Genomic DNA, 17,928 nt, shown 5'->3' with positions numbered 1-17,928 from the left:
GGTCGTCAAAATAGGATCTTGATTCCGGATCGGGTTCGGGGTCATCAAAATAAGATCCAAATTCAGGATCAAATTCGGGGTCAAAATCTGCATATGGAGGAGCTGAGCCATCTGGGCACTCAACTCGGCTATGGTTGGTTGAGAAGGAGAGAAGGAGTCGGTGGTGCTACATCCATGAGGGTTGAAAAAATCATCAACCCCCATAGCGGCGGCGGGGGTTTGAAACTAGAGTCAGCAATTCCAAGATCGCCGCTCTTATACCATGCTAAAATATGAAAACTGTGAGAGAATATTTGTTTGTGGGAATTTTCTGTGTATCCTTCTCCTTGTGGGAGGTCATATTTATAATACAACGAAACCTGAATGGGCAAGTAAATAATAAATTCCTAAATCTATTTACAGTAAGAAATCAGGAATTAAAGTAAATAAATTACAATTATAATAGGAATTCTTGGTGTGTAAGGAAAGTAAGTCAATATACACAAGTCACGCCAACGTTAGACATAACAATCCTTATTAATTAGGATTTGAGACATAGAGTATTTCTGTTTGGGTTTTAATACCTAGGAATTAAATTTTATTTTGAATTTGGCCAAAGAGGAGGCCCAACGAATTCGTTGGGCCTGTCTAAATTAGAAAGGTAAAATAAAATTTTACCCTCTTTGTTTAAAACCTTGGCCCAAATCAGATATCATCCTTCCCCTCTCTCCCAACTAGAAAACAGGGCAGCATATTCCCAATTTCTCAGCGACTTGCCATCGTTGTAACGACCTTATCTCATCGTCGTTTCTTCGCAAAAGTTGCTAGCCTCCTCTATCATCTCCCAAAATATCCAACCCAAATAGCCGACGTTCGTGGCCAATTTTGGCTGGAATAGTCCAGCAGTCGTGGCCTGCCGCAAACCCAATTTCAAGGCCACTTTCCATCGCCGTAACGGCCTTGTCTCTCTATCATTCCTTTACGAAAGTTGCTCGCCATCACCTTCCCTATCATCTCCCTAAAATACCCAACCCAAACAGCTGGAGTTTATGGCCAATTTTGGCTAGAACAGTCCAGGAATCTGGGGACTGTAGCACCATGATATCCAAGCCGTTGTCTAGTGAAGTGTCACAGCCATCATCGGTGTTGTTTGGCTCATCCAGGTCAATCAATTCTTCTCTCTCATTTCTTTTTCTCCTTCGATTCTCTTAGTTCGGTGCCCAATCAATTTTACCATGGAAGAAACCAAACAAACAAGAACGTGGATTGTAGTTTCCATTTCCGTTTTAGTACTTTCATCATGGTTTTACATTTTGGTTCCTCGCTTATTAATATGTTTATTTTTCCCCATACTCTGTAGTGTAGTTTTTTTTTCTTTTCTATAAAATTAGTTTTTGTTTTTATTGCTCTTTTTGTTTTTGTTTGCAGTTTTTGTTTTGTTTTTTGCATTTTTTTTTTGTTTTTTCTTTACATCATTGATATTTACATTGTTTTTGTTTTAAAATCTCACTTAAATATGAGAACTTTTGTTTTTTTTTTTTTATAGAAATTGCAGCCCACTTCTTCCACATCATTTGGCTCCCCTTCACAACCAGTCGACCCCACACCTCCCTATTCAGCTGACCCCACACCTCCCACCTCCCATTTTAGCTGACCCTACACCTCTAAATTCTCCTTTTTTAACCCCTGAGTCAAATCCTTGCACACAACCCATCATTCCTCCATGATAGTCTCTTCGTCCTAAGCAACCTTCGGCTTGGCATGAATTCTACCACATGTCCAACGAAGTCAACCAATCTGCTTCGATGCCTCATTCTGTATCAGGTACTCGATATCCTCACTCTCATGTTCTTTCTTACTCCCGTTTATCTTATACCCATTATGCTTTTCTAGCTAACATTATAGGGCACACAGGACCCCCATCATATTGCCTTAAAATCTTTTGTGATTCAGATTGGGGTGGTTGTTGTGCCACAAGAAGGTCTGTTACAAGATATTGTATTTTCCTTGGAAATTCTCTCATCCCATGGAAATCCAAGAAGCAAGTAATGTTTCAAGATCATCAGCAGAAGCTAAATATCAAGCTATGGCTAATACATGTTTGGAGCTCACTTGGTTGCGATATATATTACAAGATTTAAAAGTTCCACAAATAGCTCATATGCCATTGTTTTGTGATAACCAGGCAGCTTTGTACAAAGCACATTGAAATAGATTGTCGCATAGTTCGAGAAAAATTGCAAACTAGAATGATTTGTCCTTCATATGTACATGCACGCTTCCAGTTAGCAGATGTATTTACAAAGGCTTTGGGAAAGGATCAATTTGTGACACTACTTGACAAGTTGGGAGTTCATAATATTCACTATCCAAATTGAGGGAGAGTATTAAGAAATATTATTATTGTTGTAATAACCCAAAACAAAATATCAAGAAAATAACAAAATATCGCCACGGCCGCCACACTTGGAGCCGATCTCCGTCATTGGTACCAAACGAACCACCACTCGACCGCCGTCATTTCCTGACCCGTCGCCTCCGTTGCCGTGGCCGGAGCTCGCCGGAATCTGCCATTGTTTGTCGATTTCCAGTTCAAACTTCCAGCTCGTTTTTCTCCTTCAATTCTCCACCAAATCGATCGAGTAAGGTATGGTTTCTTAGCTATTTTTCGTGTTCTAGCAGATGGATGTATGGGTTTCGATCGATTTTGGCTCTAGAACGTTCGATTTTCGACTTGAAATTTGGCCAAAACTTCTGCCCCGTGATCAGCCATTTTCGGTCACTTTTTGGGGTATGTCCAAGAACAAAAGTGACTCTAAATGGGGTGTTTTACCTAGGATAGGAGTTTGGAGTCTTGGTTTCGAGGTTTTCCGGCAACCCAATATCGCTTTGGACACCCGAATCTGCCCGCGCGTGTGGCGGCGCGTGGGCAAGGGTGGTGGAGTGACTCTAGACAGTTTTGAGATCCTCGTGTCGTCACGAGCGCGTAGGATTTTGCGGATCTCGATTCAGAGTCCGTTTGAGCCCCGAACGGATTTTTCATATCACGCGATCCTTGGGTGCAATGTCGTCCAATCGTTGGATCGTACTGAATCTTGGATATGTCGGTTTACATGATTCCAGGATCGTGTAGGATTCGACGGATTGCGAATCGGAGTCCCGGATACTCCGAAATCGCGAACCCTGGGGCTAAGGTTTGAATTTTAAGCGATAACGCGATTTTGGCTAATCCGACCTACCGTTTCGGACCAAATTCGCGGAACATGGTTCCTTCTCTATGAGGAACCCTCAGAGAAGCCCAGATTGACCATCGGAGAACGTGGACCCCACGGGTTCCGGATCGGCCGATCTGTCAGTTTATCGCTTAGTTAAGCGTCGGGTCTTCCAAAACTGATCTAAGAGTCTGAAAGGCTAATGTGGGCATAGGAGTAACTTTAAAGCGAGTGTACGTATTTCTAGGAGCCGGGGCAGGGTGTTTAATTTAAATTCTTTTTATTCAGCAGTTTTTTAATTTATTATCCATGGTTAATCAGGCACTAGGGGTCCGATCGACCCGCAGGAGGGGCCTTTGAAGGGTCCAACTAGCTCGAACCAACTGTGAGTGGACTTTCTTTCATACAGGCTTTTATATAAATAAGCAGAGAGATGATTTATATAAATAAGATTTTATAACTGATTTTATATTAATTTTATATAAATAAGTTTTTATAAAATCAGCTTATCTGAATAAATTTCAGTATCTGATCTTGAATAAGTGTTATTACATGTTTTCCGAGCATGAAATGTAGCGTAAAGCATCCTAATTTTTATATTACTCAGTTGAGCAGTAGATTTGAGATTTGTGATACAGAAATGGCAGCTTATTTCAGATTTATCAGATTACAGAGACTTATCAGGTTTTTCTAAAATAGTTGTTTAGAACCACCATGTACCCGCCTTTTTATTTGGTGATTACCCTCAGACGGACCGATGTCTACGGACATCCAGTCTGTTTACAGTTCAGTCAGTGCACTTGACTTTGCCTCCCGAGTTTCGGGGACGCTCGGACCGTGAGTGCCAGGATTTGCGGCTCGGCAGACTTGGTGTCCCGAGACCTGCCAGGATTGCGGCTCGGCTGACTCTATGTCCACGAGACCTGCCAGGATTGCGGATCAGGCTGACTACGGTCCCCTGTATCTTGCCAGAGCGGCTCGAGTCGACTTGGTGTCATCGAGAACTGCCGGCGGATCAGACTGATCATAGTCCGCTGATTTCGCCAGTTTGCGGCTCGGGTAGACTGCGTGACGCCCGAGACCTGCCAAGGGAATTGACGGATATGACAGGGGGACAAATAGGTGGTAGTTTCAAAGGATTTTGAACTTTCTTTTATCCACTTATGACTTTCAGTTATTTTATACCAGTTTCTTGATATTCGCGCATTTATATCTTTATATATTTGTTCAGTTATACGAGTATATTCATTAGTATGTTTTTACATGCTTATTTGAATACCTTGTATCGACATATAGACAAATCATCGATTTATATCCTTACTTAGCTTTAAATGGGGGTTATTATGATTGTAAACTGTTTTCAAGAATCTTATGTTTGGTCCACTCACATTTTCAAACTGTTTTTCGCCCCCAGGCCGTAGAAGTGCGCAGGATCCACCACCGGGCCATTCATAGCTTCCGCGCCACCAAAAGAGGTAGAGTTTTGTAGAAAAGCCCTTGAAACCCTATAAAATTTAGAAAATGCTCTGATATCTAGTTTGAGTGGAAAACTGGAGCTGGTGAATACTTGGTTATTCAATTCTGGCAGTTGGTGTAGATTTATTTGATTGTTTGACAGGTGGAAAAATTTGGGTTTGGTCAAAATACAGGAGAGACTTTGCCGAATTTTCGGCAGAAGTCCAAAGAAAGTTTTCCTAGTAACTGTAGCAGGAGGGGTAAAATGGTCATTTGTGCCCGAAGGCTGCCAGATGTCGGACACGCACAAGGCTTGGTTCGAATTCCAAAGTGAAATTGGGATCGGGTCCTGTCAATTGTAATATATGTTAGGGTAAATTTTAGTTTATTACCAACAAGTTTCATGAGATTATGAATTTGCTACATGAAGATTTTTTTATGTCAACTTCATATATAAAAATTTGATTTCCTATCACTTTTCTACCTCCATTAGTCTTTCTGTCAAGTCTTCCATGTAACTTAATTGTGAAATGTGGTTAAAAAATAAATAATAAAAAATAAAAAATGAGCAGATCTGCCCTTTCCTCCCTTCCCTTCCCGTCCTCTCCTCATCGCCACCCATCCTATCTCCCTCTCCCTCCCCATCCTCTCCTCATCGCAACCCACCTTCTCTTATCCTCCCTTCCCATCCCATCCTCCTTCTATCTCCCTATTTTTCTCTCTTCCTTCATCTATTTCTTCAAACTACCCCAACACACCCTGACCCGAATACACTATGGCAGCCCAACCTTCACTCACCCCCTTCCTCACCATTTTCAATAATTGATGGTTGCACAGTGAGTGCACCGATATCATACCAAAATATATTAAGGGAAACGAAAGAGCCTAAAAAATAGTGTGAAACTATGAAGAAAAAAAAGAGCAGAAATGAAACCCATATGATATGACCCAATCAAGATCTTGTCCAGGATAAGAAAGCAAAGATAGAGAGACGAGAAAAGGAAGTCTGGGAAAGCATACAAAGGAGACCCAATTCTGATTTCTGAGCTCACTCCAAACTTTTGGTCGTCGATGTAGGAGAAGTTGGGGGAACTGACGGTTTGGGTTGGCTGTTGTTGGTGGCAATTTAGGGTGGCGGCTGGGATATTAAGGAGGAGAAAGGAGAGAGGAGGGAGGGTTAGGGTGGGGAGGGGTGAAGGATGAAGATGGGGTTGGGGATGGGATTGATGAAGGGTTGGTTTCCAAATTGATGAGCGGTTTCTAGTTTTTGTTTCACCATAGCCGCCGCCGCCACCGTCACCACCATCGCCACCGCCACCTCCACCACCACCCAACGCCATCACCACTACTAGCCCCACCATCACCCCCACCATCACCCCCACCGTCACCACGAGCATCATCACCATCACTGACATTGCCTGCACCACCCTTACCCCCACCTTCACCACCTCTATCACCCCCACTATTAGCCCTACCGTCACCACTACCATAGGTACGGCTACCATCACCACCATCATTGCCACCGCTACCGCCACCGCCACCACCTCCACCACCACCACCACCACCACTAGCTCCATCACCTCACTCCCACCACCACCATCACTATCACCCCCACCTCCTTCACCACCTCACTCCCACTGCCACCACCACTACTACCCCTACCTCCCCCACAAACCACCATCGCCACCGTCATCGCCATCGTCATCACCACCACCTCCATCACTATAAACTCCATTAAGATCAATAATAAAATTCTAACAAACTCAATTAAAATCTATACACGAATTCAGTCAAAATCTATGTGGAGTTTGTAGAATTCAGTCCAACTCAATTAAATTCAATTAAAGTCTATCAACTTTGTAACTCTTTAAAAATCATTTAAAATCTAAATTGAATAATTTTATTTTAACTTTTTTATTTAATAATTTTTATCTTTTCTTATCAAAACAAATTTTTTTTTTATTTTTTATCTTTTATATGTGTCCATCCACATGGCGCAATATGAGTGGATCTTTATAGGCCCACTAATTGCCACGTCGTCGTTTAACAGATGACTTGACAGACATTATAACGGAGGTATGAAAGTTATAAGAATATCAAATTTTAGGTACGAAGTTGACACGAAAAAAACTTTAGGTGGTAAACTCTTAATTTCAGTAAACTTCCACGTAGTAAAGTGAAATTTACCCAATTTATTTATTGTAATATATTTACTTTTCTAATTAAGTTAGTGTAAATCAAATCCCACCGAAGGTGGATCACGGCTTCTAAGCCTTAGATATAAAGCCCGGTTGATTGTAGGACATATGTATACTTTATACTGTTGACATTTGTAATCACAGCAAATCATTCAACCGATTAGCTATTGTCTATTTTTAATATTTATTCTAATATTCTCTAATTTAAACTTGGAGTTGTAAGAAGATTAGGTTTAATAGCATATTCTAAAATATTTTTAGATTACTGTTAAGTCTATATTTTATATATATTTTATGCCTCTTTTGCTTATTTATTTATTAATTTCTTGGATTAAATTGGTTGTTTTTAATTGGTTTTGTGAGATTTGTGAAGGAATTGTGAAATAAGAGACAGTGTGCTAAAAAAGGCAAGAAGATGAAGATCAATTAAAAAGAAGCCAAGTCATTTCTTTTGTTGCAAGGAATGTTGTCAAATTTCCTAGTTCAAGATGGTGCAAGTCTTATCAAGTCAAACAAGGAGAAATAAAGAAGACCTTATTTTAGAAGGAATCCTATTTTTATAACAATTGTAATTATTCCTTAGGTAGGATTTCTAGGAGTTTTATAAATAGGGAGTTTAGGTCATTGTTGAAAGGATCCATTACCCATCATCCATCCTCCATCATCTACCCTAAAATTCCTACACATTCATAATCATAGCCAAAACACTCAAAGGAGAGAGAGAGAGAGAGAGAGAGAGAGAGAGTTTTAGAGAGACAAAGAAGACAACCTGGAGCTAGAGTTGCTATCGTGCAGAGATCAAATCTTCAATTGGTTACTTCTTTCCTATGATATTATTTATCATGGTTTTTATTAAAGTTGTCATGAACTAATTTCTTCTTGCTTGGGCTACGATGTAGCCTAGCCATGAATACTCAATTACTTTAGTCAATGTTAATTCCAAGTATTTTTCCATGTTGAGTATCTATTACCATGCTTAATGCTTTGAATGTTTGGCCAACATTTAATTGTTTTGATGCTAAATTGACGATAGGAATATCCAATTTGGGGTTGCTTCTTGTAATAGATGCCATGAGTTACATGATTAGACAGGGATGTTTGTCATGACTTATGTGGTTGTTTTGTAGGGTTTCCAAGGAATTTAATGAGTTCTTATTATCTTAATTCCATTACTAGGGATAGAGTGGGTTGGTAATAAGAATACTTTTGGTATAACCAGGGATGGAGTATCGAATAAAGTAGGGAAAATCAATTGTCAACATGGAGAATAATTAGGATTAACATGCTAAGGGAATTGGGTAGAATTGGCTATGGTGAAATCGGAACCTCTAGTGCTCTCATAACTTGAATCTCACTACTTTATTTTTCTACGCTTGTTTTTATTCATTGTTTTAGTTAATTAATCAATCAAATCTCATCATCAATTGTTCAAATAAAGTCTTGGGTTAATCACAATCGGTACTTGGTAAATTAAATCACTCTTCGTGGGAACGACACTTCACTCATCATTATATTACTTGTGCGAATTGTGCGCTTGCAATAAATATCACATCAATTACCATAGAAGAAATAATAGCCAGGTACACATTTACAACAAATACATGGTGGTGATTTCTCCACTAAAAAATCTAACGGCCAATATGAAAACCAAGAAGTATTCCTTGGATTCAGAGACAGATTAGTTTCATATTATTTGAAGTTTATGTCTTTTGAATCGACCTGGAAGTTAAGTATTAATTAATTTGAGAAGGACAAGTATTGAAGTTACTGTTTAGGTGGTTGTCAAAAGCAGGCTTTATAACTACTAGCTCTTACTCTGTCTGACATTCTAATGAAATTGGCTCAAGCGGTTTGATGGGTCATAAGAGCTTCAGCTGGGTTTGCATATGGTTTGGCCTCTAGCCCTTGATGATACTCTCTCTATGAAGCAAGCATGGTGCATATGGTTTGGGTTGAGGCGTGACAATTAAATTATAGTAGTAGGTTACTTTCTAACTGTGAATTTTCATTTAAAAATAGAAACACAAAGAACACGCTAATTGAATTTGTTTGGGGTTTGGGGAAATTACAATAAGTAAGTGCCATCACCTACCATGTCCTGACAGGGCAGCTTTGAATTAAATTGCTTCACTATAAGTAATGGCCAAAGTCATGGCCAACTTTCCCAAGCAGCAATCCTTTGTCTCTCATACAATCCTCAAAACCATTGGCTCAAAAAAGAGTCCCATTCTCTCTCTCTCTCTCTCTCTCTCTCTCATTATGGGGCTTTTGAAAGTTTGGGTCACCATTCTCATGACCCCTTGTGCAAATTTCTTGGGGAGGAAATGGAATCTTCTAGACCTTGTGACAGCTGGTATGTTCTTGAGTGTGCATTGCCTGGCTTTGTTTGCACCGTTTTACTTCACTTGGACTGCGTTTTTGGTGGCCTTTTGGCTGGCCTTTCTGACCGGTTTTGGAATCACTCTTTCTTACCATAGAAATCTTGCTCATAGAAGTTTTAGGGTTCCAAAATTGCTTGAGTACTTGTTTGCCTACTGTGGGGTTCTCGCACTTGAGGTATGTCAAATCTCATTTTTGAGAAACATTTTGCAAGTTTTGTTGTTTATGTTCTTTCTTTTTTGGGTCTACTTTTACGATTTTCTGTTTGTTGTTTTGGGTTTGCAGGGAAGTCCAATTGAATGGGTGAGCACACACCGATACCACCACCAGTTTACTGATACAGAAAAAGATGCTCACAGCCCACTTAAGGGTTTCTGGTATAGTCATATGGGCTGGATCCTTGATAGCAGTTCTCGGTTTGGAAGAGTAATTAAAAACACCCTCTCTCTCTCTCTCTCTCTCTCTCTCTCTCTCTCAAGTAATAGTTACACTTTTTTCTTTTGGTACAAATGCTTACACTTATTTTTGTTTTTTTTAATGAGAAATTTGCAGTATGGGGGACTAAAGAATGTTGAAGACATGAAAAAGCAGCCATTTTATGTGTTTCTTCATCATACTTTCATGCTACACTCATTTGTTCTTGCAGGCATATTATATGCCGTGGGTGGACTTCCCTTCTTGGTTTGGGGAGTGGTGAGATATATAGATTTTCCTCTTTTTCATTTCTAATAAATTGATCATGTATTCGCACAAGATCTTAAACATTTCAAACCAGAAAAGTTGTGTTTGAAACTCTCCCATTCTTATTACTAGAATTATAAGCACATATATAAATACGTATGCTTTTTTATTCTTTATTTTATTTATTTATTCTAATTACTTCTAGCACAGATCCTTGAGTTTAAACTCATTATCATTTGCAGGGCGTGAGAATGGTGGTTGTTTTCCACATTACTTTGTTTGTAAATTCTGCTGGCCACACCTGGGGATATCAGACATGGAACACCGGGGATCTGTCTAGGAACCTTTGGTACTTATATTAATTAGTACTCTCCCTTCTACTATATATTTAATATATAATTGAGAAATGAAAGTTGCAATTTTAAAATTGATTTTTATTCATATTCATATTTCAAGGTGGTTGGGATTGCTTGCACTTGGAGAAGGCTGGCACAATAATCACCATGCTTTCGAATACTCAGCTCGACAAGGCCTGGAATGGTGGCAAATTGACTTGACTTGGTACATCATAAAATTTCTTGAAGCTCTAGGACTGGCAACAGATGTGAAAGTACCATCCGAGGCTCACAGGAAACGGATGGCTTTAAAGACAGAATAAATCCATGGCTGCTCAAGATTTGGGTTTCGACATTTGGCTAGGCCTGGGATGTCTAGCTTCAAACTCTATTTGCTGTTTTAGGGTGATAATGATATTGTTCATGCATGTTGTGGACCTTATTATTGTTGAGAATGAATTGATTCTATGCTTGTATTAGCAATTAATGCTTTGCTTTTAACCCGGCATTTATAACAAACTTGAGGGGTTTTGTTTCATGACTTTGGGTTGGGTAGTTGAAATCACCATCGACTCAGGAATTTTTTGGCGGAGGTAAAATTTTGAAAGGCTAAAAGTTTTAAACAAAAATTGACAACCAAATGTCATTCATATGCCAAAAACGAAACTGACGCACCTGTTGATGAAGAAGGAAAAAAACCATAGTGTGTTTCATCTTGTTTTTTTCTTGATTAACTATGAATTACATTCGAACTTATTTGAAAGCTTGATCGATACAATATTTTTTTTTTTGGCACAAGACTTAATCGATAAATCAATTTTTATAAAAGACTTGTAGTTTTCTCCAAAAAAAAAAAAACAAACAAAACAATCAAAAAAAAAAACAAGGAAATAAACAGATTGGTGGGGGAGACATAAAAAAAAATGAATTTGATGATATTTTATTTATAAGGATTTGGATTGGTAGACATAAAGAATCTCTCAAAAAAGGGAGACTTTCTTTTTCTATTTTTAAGCAAAATCTCCTTATTGCTGGAGTTTTCCACCTTCTTTTCCGTCTACAGTACGGATCTTTGTTTGTTTGGTTCTTTTTTTTCTTTCTCCTAGTCCAAAACGACGTCGTTTTGGCCAAAAATTTATAAAAAATAAAAAATAAAAACATTAGTGCGTGCAATGCAGACAAAAAAAGGAAGGGAAGTTTATCAGGCTTTTGTCAAACAAATGGAGTGCACAGCCAAACTAAGGCCCAGTTTGGAATTGCTGTCACTTTTAACAAAAGCGTAAATTGCTCAAATGGTCCTCAAAATTATACGTGATTTACATTTTGATCCTTCAATTAAATTATTAATCCAAATGGTATATAAACTCTATAAGTAATGGCCAAAGTCATGGTCTCTCATACAATCCTCAAAACCGTTGGCTGAAGAAAGAGTCACACACACACTCTCTCTCTCTCTCTCTCTCTCTCTCTCTCTCTCTCTCTCTCTCTCTCTCTCTCTCATTATGGGGCTTTTGAAAGTTTGGGTCACCATTCTCATGACCCCTTGTGCAAATTTCTTGGGGAGGAAATGGAATCTTCTAGACCTTGTGACAGCTGGTATGTTCTTGAGTGTGCATTGCCTGGCTTTGTTTGCACCGTTTTACTTCACTTGGACTGCGTTTTTGGTGGCCTTTTGGCTGGCCTTTCTGACCGGTTTTGGAATCACTCTTTCTTACCATAGAAATCTTGCTCATAGAAGTTTTAGGGTTCCAAAATTGCTTGAGTACTTGTTTGCCTACTGTGGGGTTCTCGCACTTGAGGTATGTCAAATCTCATTTTTGAGAAACATTTTGCAAGTTTTGTTGTTTATGTTCTTTCTTTTTTGGGTCTACTTTTACGATTTTCTGTTTGTTGTTTTGGGTTTGCAGGGAAGTCCAATTGAATGGGTGAGCACACACCGATACCACCACCAGTTTACTGATACAGAAAAAGATGCTCACAGCCCACTTAAGGGTTTCTGGTATAGTCATATGGGCTGGATCCTTGATAGCAGTTCTCGGTTTGGAAGAGTAATTAAAAACAACCTCTCTCTCTCTCTCTCTCTCTCTCTCTCTCTCTCTCTCTCTCAAGTAATAGTTACACTTTTTTCTTTTGGTACAAATGCTTACACTTATTTTTGTTTTTTTTAATGAGAAATTTGCAGTATGGGGGACTAAAGAATGTTGAAGACATGAAAAAGCAGCCATTTTATGTGTTTCTTCATCATACTTTCATGCTACACTCATTTGTTCTTGCAGGCATATTATATGCCGTGGGTGGACTTCCCTTCTTGGTTTGGGGAGTGGTGAGATATATAGATTTTCCTCTTTTTCATTTCTAATAAATTGATCATGTATTCGCACAAGATCTTAAACATTTCAAACCAGAAAAGTTGTGTTTGAAACTCTCCCATTCTTATTACTAGAATTATAAGCACATATATAAATACGTATGCTTTTTTATTCTTTATTTTATTTATTTATTCTAATTACTTCTAGCACAGATCCTTGAGTTTAAACTCATTATCATTTGCAGGGCGTGAGAATGGTGGTTGTTTTCCACATTACTTTGTTTGTAAATTCTGCTGGCCACACCTGGGGATATCAGACATGGAACACCGGGGATCTGTCTAGGAACCTTTGGTACTTATATTAATTAGTACTCTCCCTTCTACTATATATTTAATATATAATTGAGAAATGAAAGTTGCAATTTTAAAATTGATTTTTATTCATATTCATATTTCAAGGTGGTTGGGATTGCTTGCACTTGGAGAAGGCTGGCACAATAATCACCATGCCTTCGAATACTCAGCTCGACAAGGCCTGGAATGGTGGCAAATTGACTTGACTTGGTACATCATAAAATTTCTTGAAGCACTAGGACTGGCAACAGATGTGAAAGTACCATCCGAAGCTCACAGGAAACGGATGGCTTTAAAGACAGAGTAAATCCATGGCTGCTCAAGATTTGGGTTTCGACATTTGGCTAGGCATGGGATGTCTAGCTTCAAACTCTATTTGCTGTTTTAGGGTGATAATGATATTGTTCATGCATGTTGTGGACCTTATTATTGTTGAGAATGAATTGATTCTATGCTTGTATTAGCAATTAATGCTTTACTTTTAATCCGGCATTCATAACAGACTTGAGGGGTTTTGTTTCATGACTTTGGGTAGTTGAAATCACTGGTGGACCCATGAATTTTTGGGCGGAGGTGCAATTTTAAAAGGCTAAAAGTTTAAACAAAAATTGACAACCAAATAGCCTTATAATTTAAACAATACTAATGTCATTCATATGTCAAAAACGAAACTGACGCACCTGTTGATGAAGAAGAAAAAAAAATCATAGTATGTTTCATCTTGTTTTTTTCTCGATTAACTATGAATTACATTCGAACTTATTTGAAAACTTGATCGATACAATATTTTCTTTTTTGGCACAAGACTTAATCGATGACTCAATTTTTATACAAGACTTGTAGTTCTCTCCCAAAAAAAAATTAAACAAAAAAAAAACAAGGAGATAAACAGATTGGTGGTGGAGACAAAAAAAATGAATTTGATGTTTTTTTATTATAAGGATTTGGATTGGTAGACATAAAGAATCTCTCAAAAAAGGGTGACTTTCTTTTTCTATTTTTAAGCAAAATCTCTTTATTGTTGAAGGAGTTTTCCACCTTCTTTTCCGTCTACAGTACGGATCTTGGTTTGTTTGTTTGTTTTTTCTTTCTCTTAGTCCAAAACGACGTCGTTTTGGCCAGGAGCTGAAAAAAAAAAAAAAAAAAAAAAAAACATAAGCGCGTGCAACACACAATGCAGACAAAAAAGGAAGGGAAGTCTATTAGGCTTTGTCAAACAAATGGAGTGCACAGCCTAAGCGGAGGGACAACTTTCAGGCGCTTGAAACGCTTTATCCAACGAGGGAGCTACACCTCCTTGATCATTACGCCTCTATAGATCCACTAGTGGTTGAAATACTTGAAAATAGAAGATGATCCTTGATTTGTAATGAAATAAGGATTAAACTTTTTTTAGAACAATAAAAGGATTAAACTTAAGGCACACAAGAGGCTTAAACCTAGTTATTTATCACAAATTTGAGGTTTTTCTTTTTTCTTTTTCTTTTCATTTTTAGTTGTTTAGGTGCTCTTGTAAGTTCTTAATAAATTATAAAACTAAATACATTAACCTTGTTCAGCCATGGAGTCGAATGAAACAATCACAAAAGATAGAGAGATCTTCTCCTAGAAACCAATGCCTTATGCTCTAATTATAGATGGGGTAAATTTTTGTATAAGCTTGTGTGTAATTGGTTCTCACTACTACATTTTAGTATTTGCGCGACGAAGATAATTTCGTCGCACAAACTAACATATTGTCGCACAAACAAAAGCGCGACAAAAAAATCGTCGCGCGCAATCTGTCGCGCAAAGGTCGTGAAGAAAGACTTTGCGCGACAGATTTTATCCATGCGTCGCGCAATTGAGTGCGACGCTCACCCTTCGTTACACCAAAGGTTCAGAGACGACAAAATTGTTCGTCGCACAAAATTACGCGCGACGAAATGGTCTTCGTCGCCAAAACAATGCACGGCGAATATTTTTCGTCGCGCAAGACGTCTCGTAGACATTTGCGGCACTAAGAGACCATCGTCGCGCAATTCGTAAAAATATTGCGCGACGACAAGATGTTGGCGCGTAAAATTTTGCGCGACGCTAGACTACGTCGCGCGATACGTGCCTAAAACTTCTGCGCGACGACAGGATCTTTGCGCGTAAAATTTTGCGCGACAGTATACTGCGTCGCGCGATGCGTTCCTAAGAATTTTGCGCGACGACGAAACTTTCGTCGCGCAAATGATTATATTTATATAAAAAAACAAAACATTATTTTTTCGGATATATAAATTTGCGCGACGACAAATTGTTCGTCGCGCAAAATTAATATATATAAATTAATATATAATAATAATAATATTACTTTTGTTTTATTTTATAAAAAAAATAAATTTTGTTTTTTTTTTTTGGGTAATAAATTGAAATTTTAATCATAAAAAAATTTATGTAAATAACAAATTTATTATATAAAATAAATGTACGGTACAAGAGAAAGATTCAAAAAATAATTACGAAAATAAAAAAACTAATCGAATAATGTTCCAAAATCTACATTATCGTCTGGCACATGCGGTTCAGAGGTCTGGGGATCTACACGGGCCGACATCTGGTGGGGATGCTCGGGATGGACGGGCTCGGAGGTCGGCACATTAAAATTTGGGACTGGAATGCCGGATTGTGCGAGGGACTGCAGAATGACCGACATCTGGCTCTGAAGAGTGGCCACCTCTGCTGTCAAAGCAGTGACCTGACTGTTTGACTGCGCTGATGAACGGGGTCTGGGTTCCCTCCGCTTGGCATTCCCCATCCCTCGACAATATGTCCCCGGTCTCCTCCCTAGAGTCTGATCCAATGTCTCCGTCAAGATCTGAAACCCAGCATCCTGTGGAGGATCCACAGACTCGATTGGAGTATCGGGAGGAAGTTGGGAGGCGGACTCCTGAAGAACCAACTGGCTCCTCTCCACCATCGTCGTCTATTTAGCATAACATAAAATATAAATTCAAACATTCATATAATAACCTTTAAAGTTGAATGCGTAACATAAGAATTAAAAATAAATAACACTTACATGAAGGGACTCGGCCAATTCATTTCCAGGTCGAACATAAACGTCGCCAAATACGACGATCTCTGGGAATTTGGACCCTCCCTAAATTGAACAAAAGAAGAAAAATATTAGAACGAAAAAATAAATTAAGAATAATAAAAAATTAAAAATTAAAAAAAATTATTTTATTATTACCTGACGCCGGGCATCCATCCTATAGGAGAAGGGCCTGGAACCCGAATGATGGAGAAGAGTCTTCTTCTTCCTATTGCCCTTATTGACTTTGGCTTTATTCTGTTATACAAAAAATAAAATGTATTAGTTGAAATTTAAATTAAATAAAAAAAAGTAAATAAACATTAGTAAGAAAATAAAAATAAATATAAAAAATTACCACAAAAGCGGGCGCCTGAAAATGAGCGCGGAGCCACGCCCAACTATCCTCCCGCCCCTCAAGCTCTTTCGGGCACCCCTCTTGAAGGGCGACTTGCGGATCATCGAACGCCTCAAAATGGTGGTGCAAGTCGCTCTTCCATTGCTTGTGCCTCTCAGAGAAGAGTCTGTTGACGTACGCCAACGACTCTTCATCAAGGTCCTCCAAGTTGTAGTTCGTCTGCAATAAATTAATTACATACATTTAAATAATATAAATTTAACGTTTGAAAGAAAAAGAATGAAAAGGCCTACATACCGACAACTAGACGCGAACCTCAGTCTTGGTCTCGTCAGGCATCACCTTCCAAGACTTCCATTGCATCGGGCAATAGCTCCGAATGACATGACCAATGTCGTGGGCCAAGGAGCTATGCAACTCCGCCGTCGGTGCAGCCCGATGTCGCTCGTCGTATCCGATGTTAATACGACTGTTGGTCACCCGGGTGACCTTCGCCGTCTTCAACTGCCGACACGGCCCTTGGGTGTTCTTCTTGGCTGCAAAGAAAGATGACATGAATGTTAAATAAATAACAAATTGAACAATCAAATACACACACACACACAAAAACAAGAAATAACAATAAAATTAAATGGAGAAAAAGGAAAACTATACCTGGCTGTGACCCCGACGCATCAGTGGATGTGGCGTCGGTGGTGCTGGCGGGCCGATGACGCCGTCTGGCGCTAACAGGCTGCGCCACTGATGACGCTGATGAGGCAGGCGCCTGGGACCCCGCAGGTCCAACTGCCAAGTGGTCCATCAGTGCTGGCGTAGTGGCAGCAGTGGCAGCAGCTGTAGGCTGAGTCGGGGGCTCCGAACCCTGCGTGGTCGTCACCGCCCTACGACGTGTAATCAAGTCTGACATCTGCACAATTTCATTAATACACATACAAATTAATAAAATATACGAATATTTGAAAACACATACAATTTTATTCAGATTATTGACCTAGGGTTTGCGAGTTCGGAGTATCCGGGACTCCGATCCACGATCCGTCGAATCCTAGACGATCCAAGAAATACAACCTACACCATAGGCAAAATCCCGACCATAACAATCCCGGAAATCGCACAATAGGCAAAATCTGTTCGAGAAGCAAACGGCAACCAAATTCCAATCCGAAAACACCTATGCGCTCGTGACAACTACAGGATTGCACTGGGACCTAATTCAGGTTGCTACAGTACCCCACGCGACGCCCCATGCGCCGCCCTAAAGCGATACCAATCATCGAAAAATTCGTAAAACTAAGGGCCAAGGTTCCTACCCTAGGTTCAAAACATCAATTGGAGCCACTTTTGTTTTCGGACATACCCCGAAAAATAGCCGGAAGTGGCCTGAATTGAAAATCAAAATCCGGCCGAAATTTAGGGTTTCAAATTAAGCTGCCTAACGCAACAAATTCACAAATCCTACCAACCATCAGCTAAAGCATGAAAAATAGGATAGAAACCATACCTCAGGTGTCGGAATTGGTCGCCGGAGGAGGGAGAATCACGGCGGAGCCGATTCGGTCAAAACCGAAGAAATCGCGGCGGCTGGCTCGACGGTGACGACGGGGG

General features: G+C 39.4%; 2 protein-coding genes across 3 annotated transcripts; both read left to right on the top strand.

Moving 5' to 3' along the window:
* Positions 1–9,001: 9,001 nt before the first annotated feature.
* On the top strand, positions 9,002–10,777 carry LOC117624531 (palmitoyl-monogalactosyldiacylglycerol delta-7 desaturase, chloroplastic-like). Of its 2 annotated transcripts, XM_034355832.1 has the most exons (5): positions 9,004–9,400; positions 9,509–9,649; positions 9,776–9,916; positions 10,147–10,253; positions 10,361–10,777. In XM_034355832.1, exons 1-5 carry the CDS (start codon positions 9,104–9,106, stop codon positions 10,560–10,562), a joined length of 888 nt encoding a protein of 295 aa, XP_034211723.1. In that variant the 5' UTR covers positions 9,004–9,103; the 3' UTR covers positions 10,563–10,777. The 2 variants fall into 2 exon arrangements, with proteins under 2 accessions (XP_034211722.1, XP_034211723.1); XM_034355831.1 differs by having other exon boundaries at positions 9,002–9,400; positions 9,509–9,916.
* LOC117624533 (palmitoyl-monogalactosyldiacylglycerol delta-7 desaturase, chloroplastic-like) lies at positions 9,034–13,319 on the top strand. The gene is made up of 6 exons (XM_034355833.1): positions 9,034–9,072; positions 11,707–12,038; positions 12,147–12,287; positions 12,422–12,562; positions 12,793–12,899; positions 13,007–13,319. Exons 2-6 carry the CDS (start codon positions 11,742–11,744, stop codon positions 13,206–13,208), a joined length of 888 nt encoding a protein of 295 aa, XP_034211724.1. The 5' UTR covers positions 9,034–9,072; positions 11,707–11,741; the 3' UTR covers positions 13,209–13,319.
* The last annotated feature ends 4,609 nt before the right edge of the window (positions 13,320–17,928 follow it).

Source organism: Prunus dulcis, chromosome 4, assembly GCF_902201215.1.
Source record: "Prunus dulcis chromosome 4, ALMONDv2, whole genome shotgun sequence".
Taxonomy (NCBI): domain Eukaryota; kingdom Viridiplantae; phylum Streptophyta; class Magnoliopsida; order Rosales; family Rosaceae; genus Prunus; species Prunus dulcis.
Note: the sequence above shows the minus strand (reverse complement) of the source record. Positions and strands in the feature narration are given on the sequence as shown.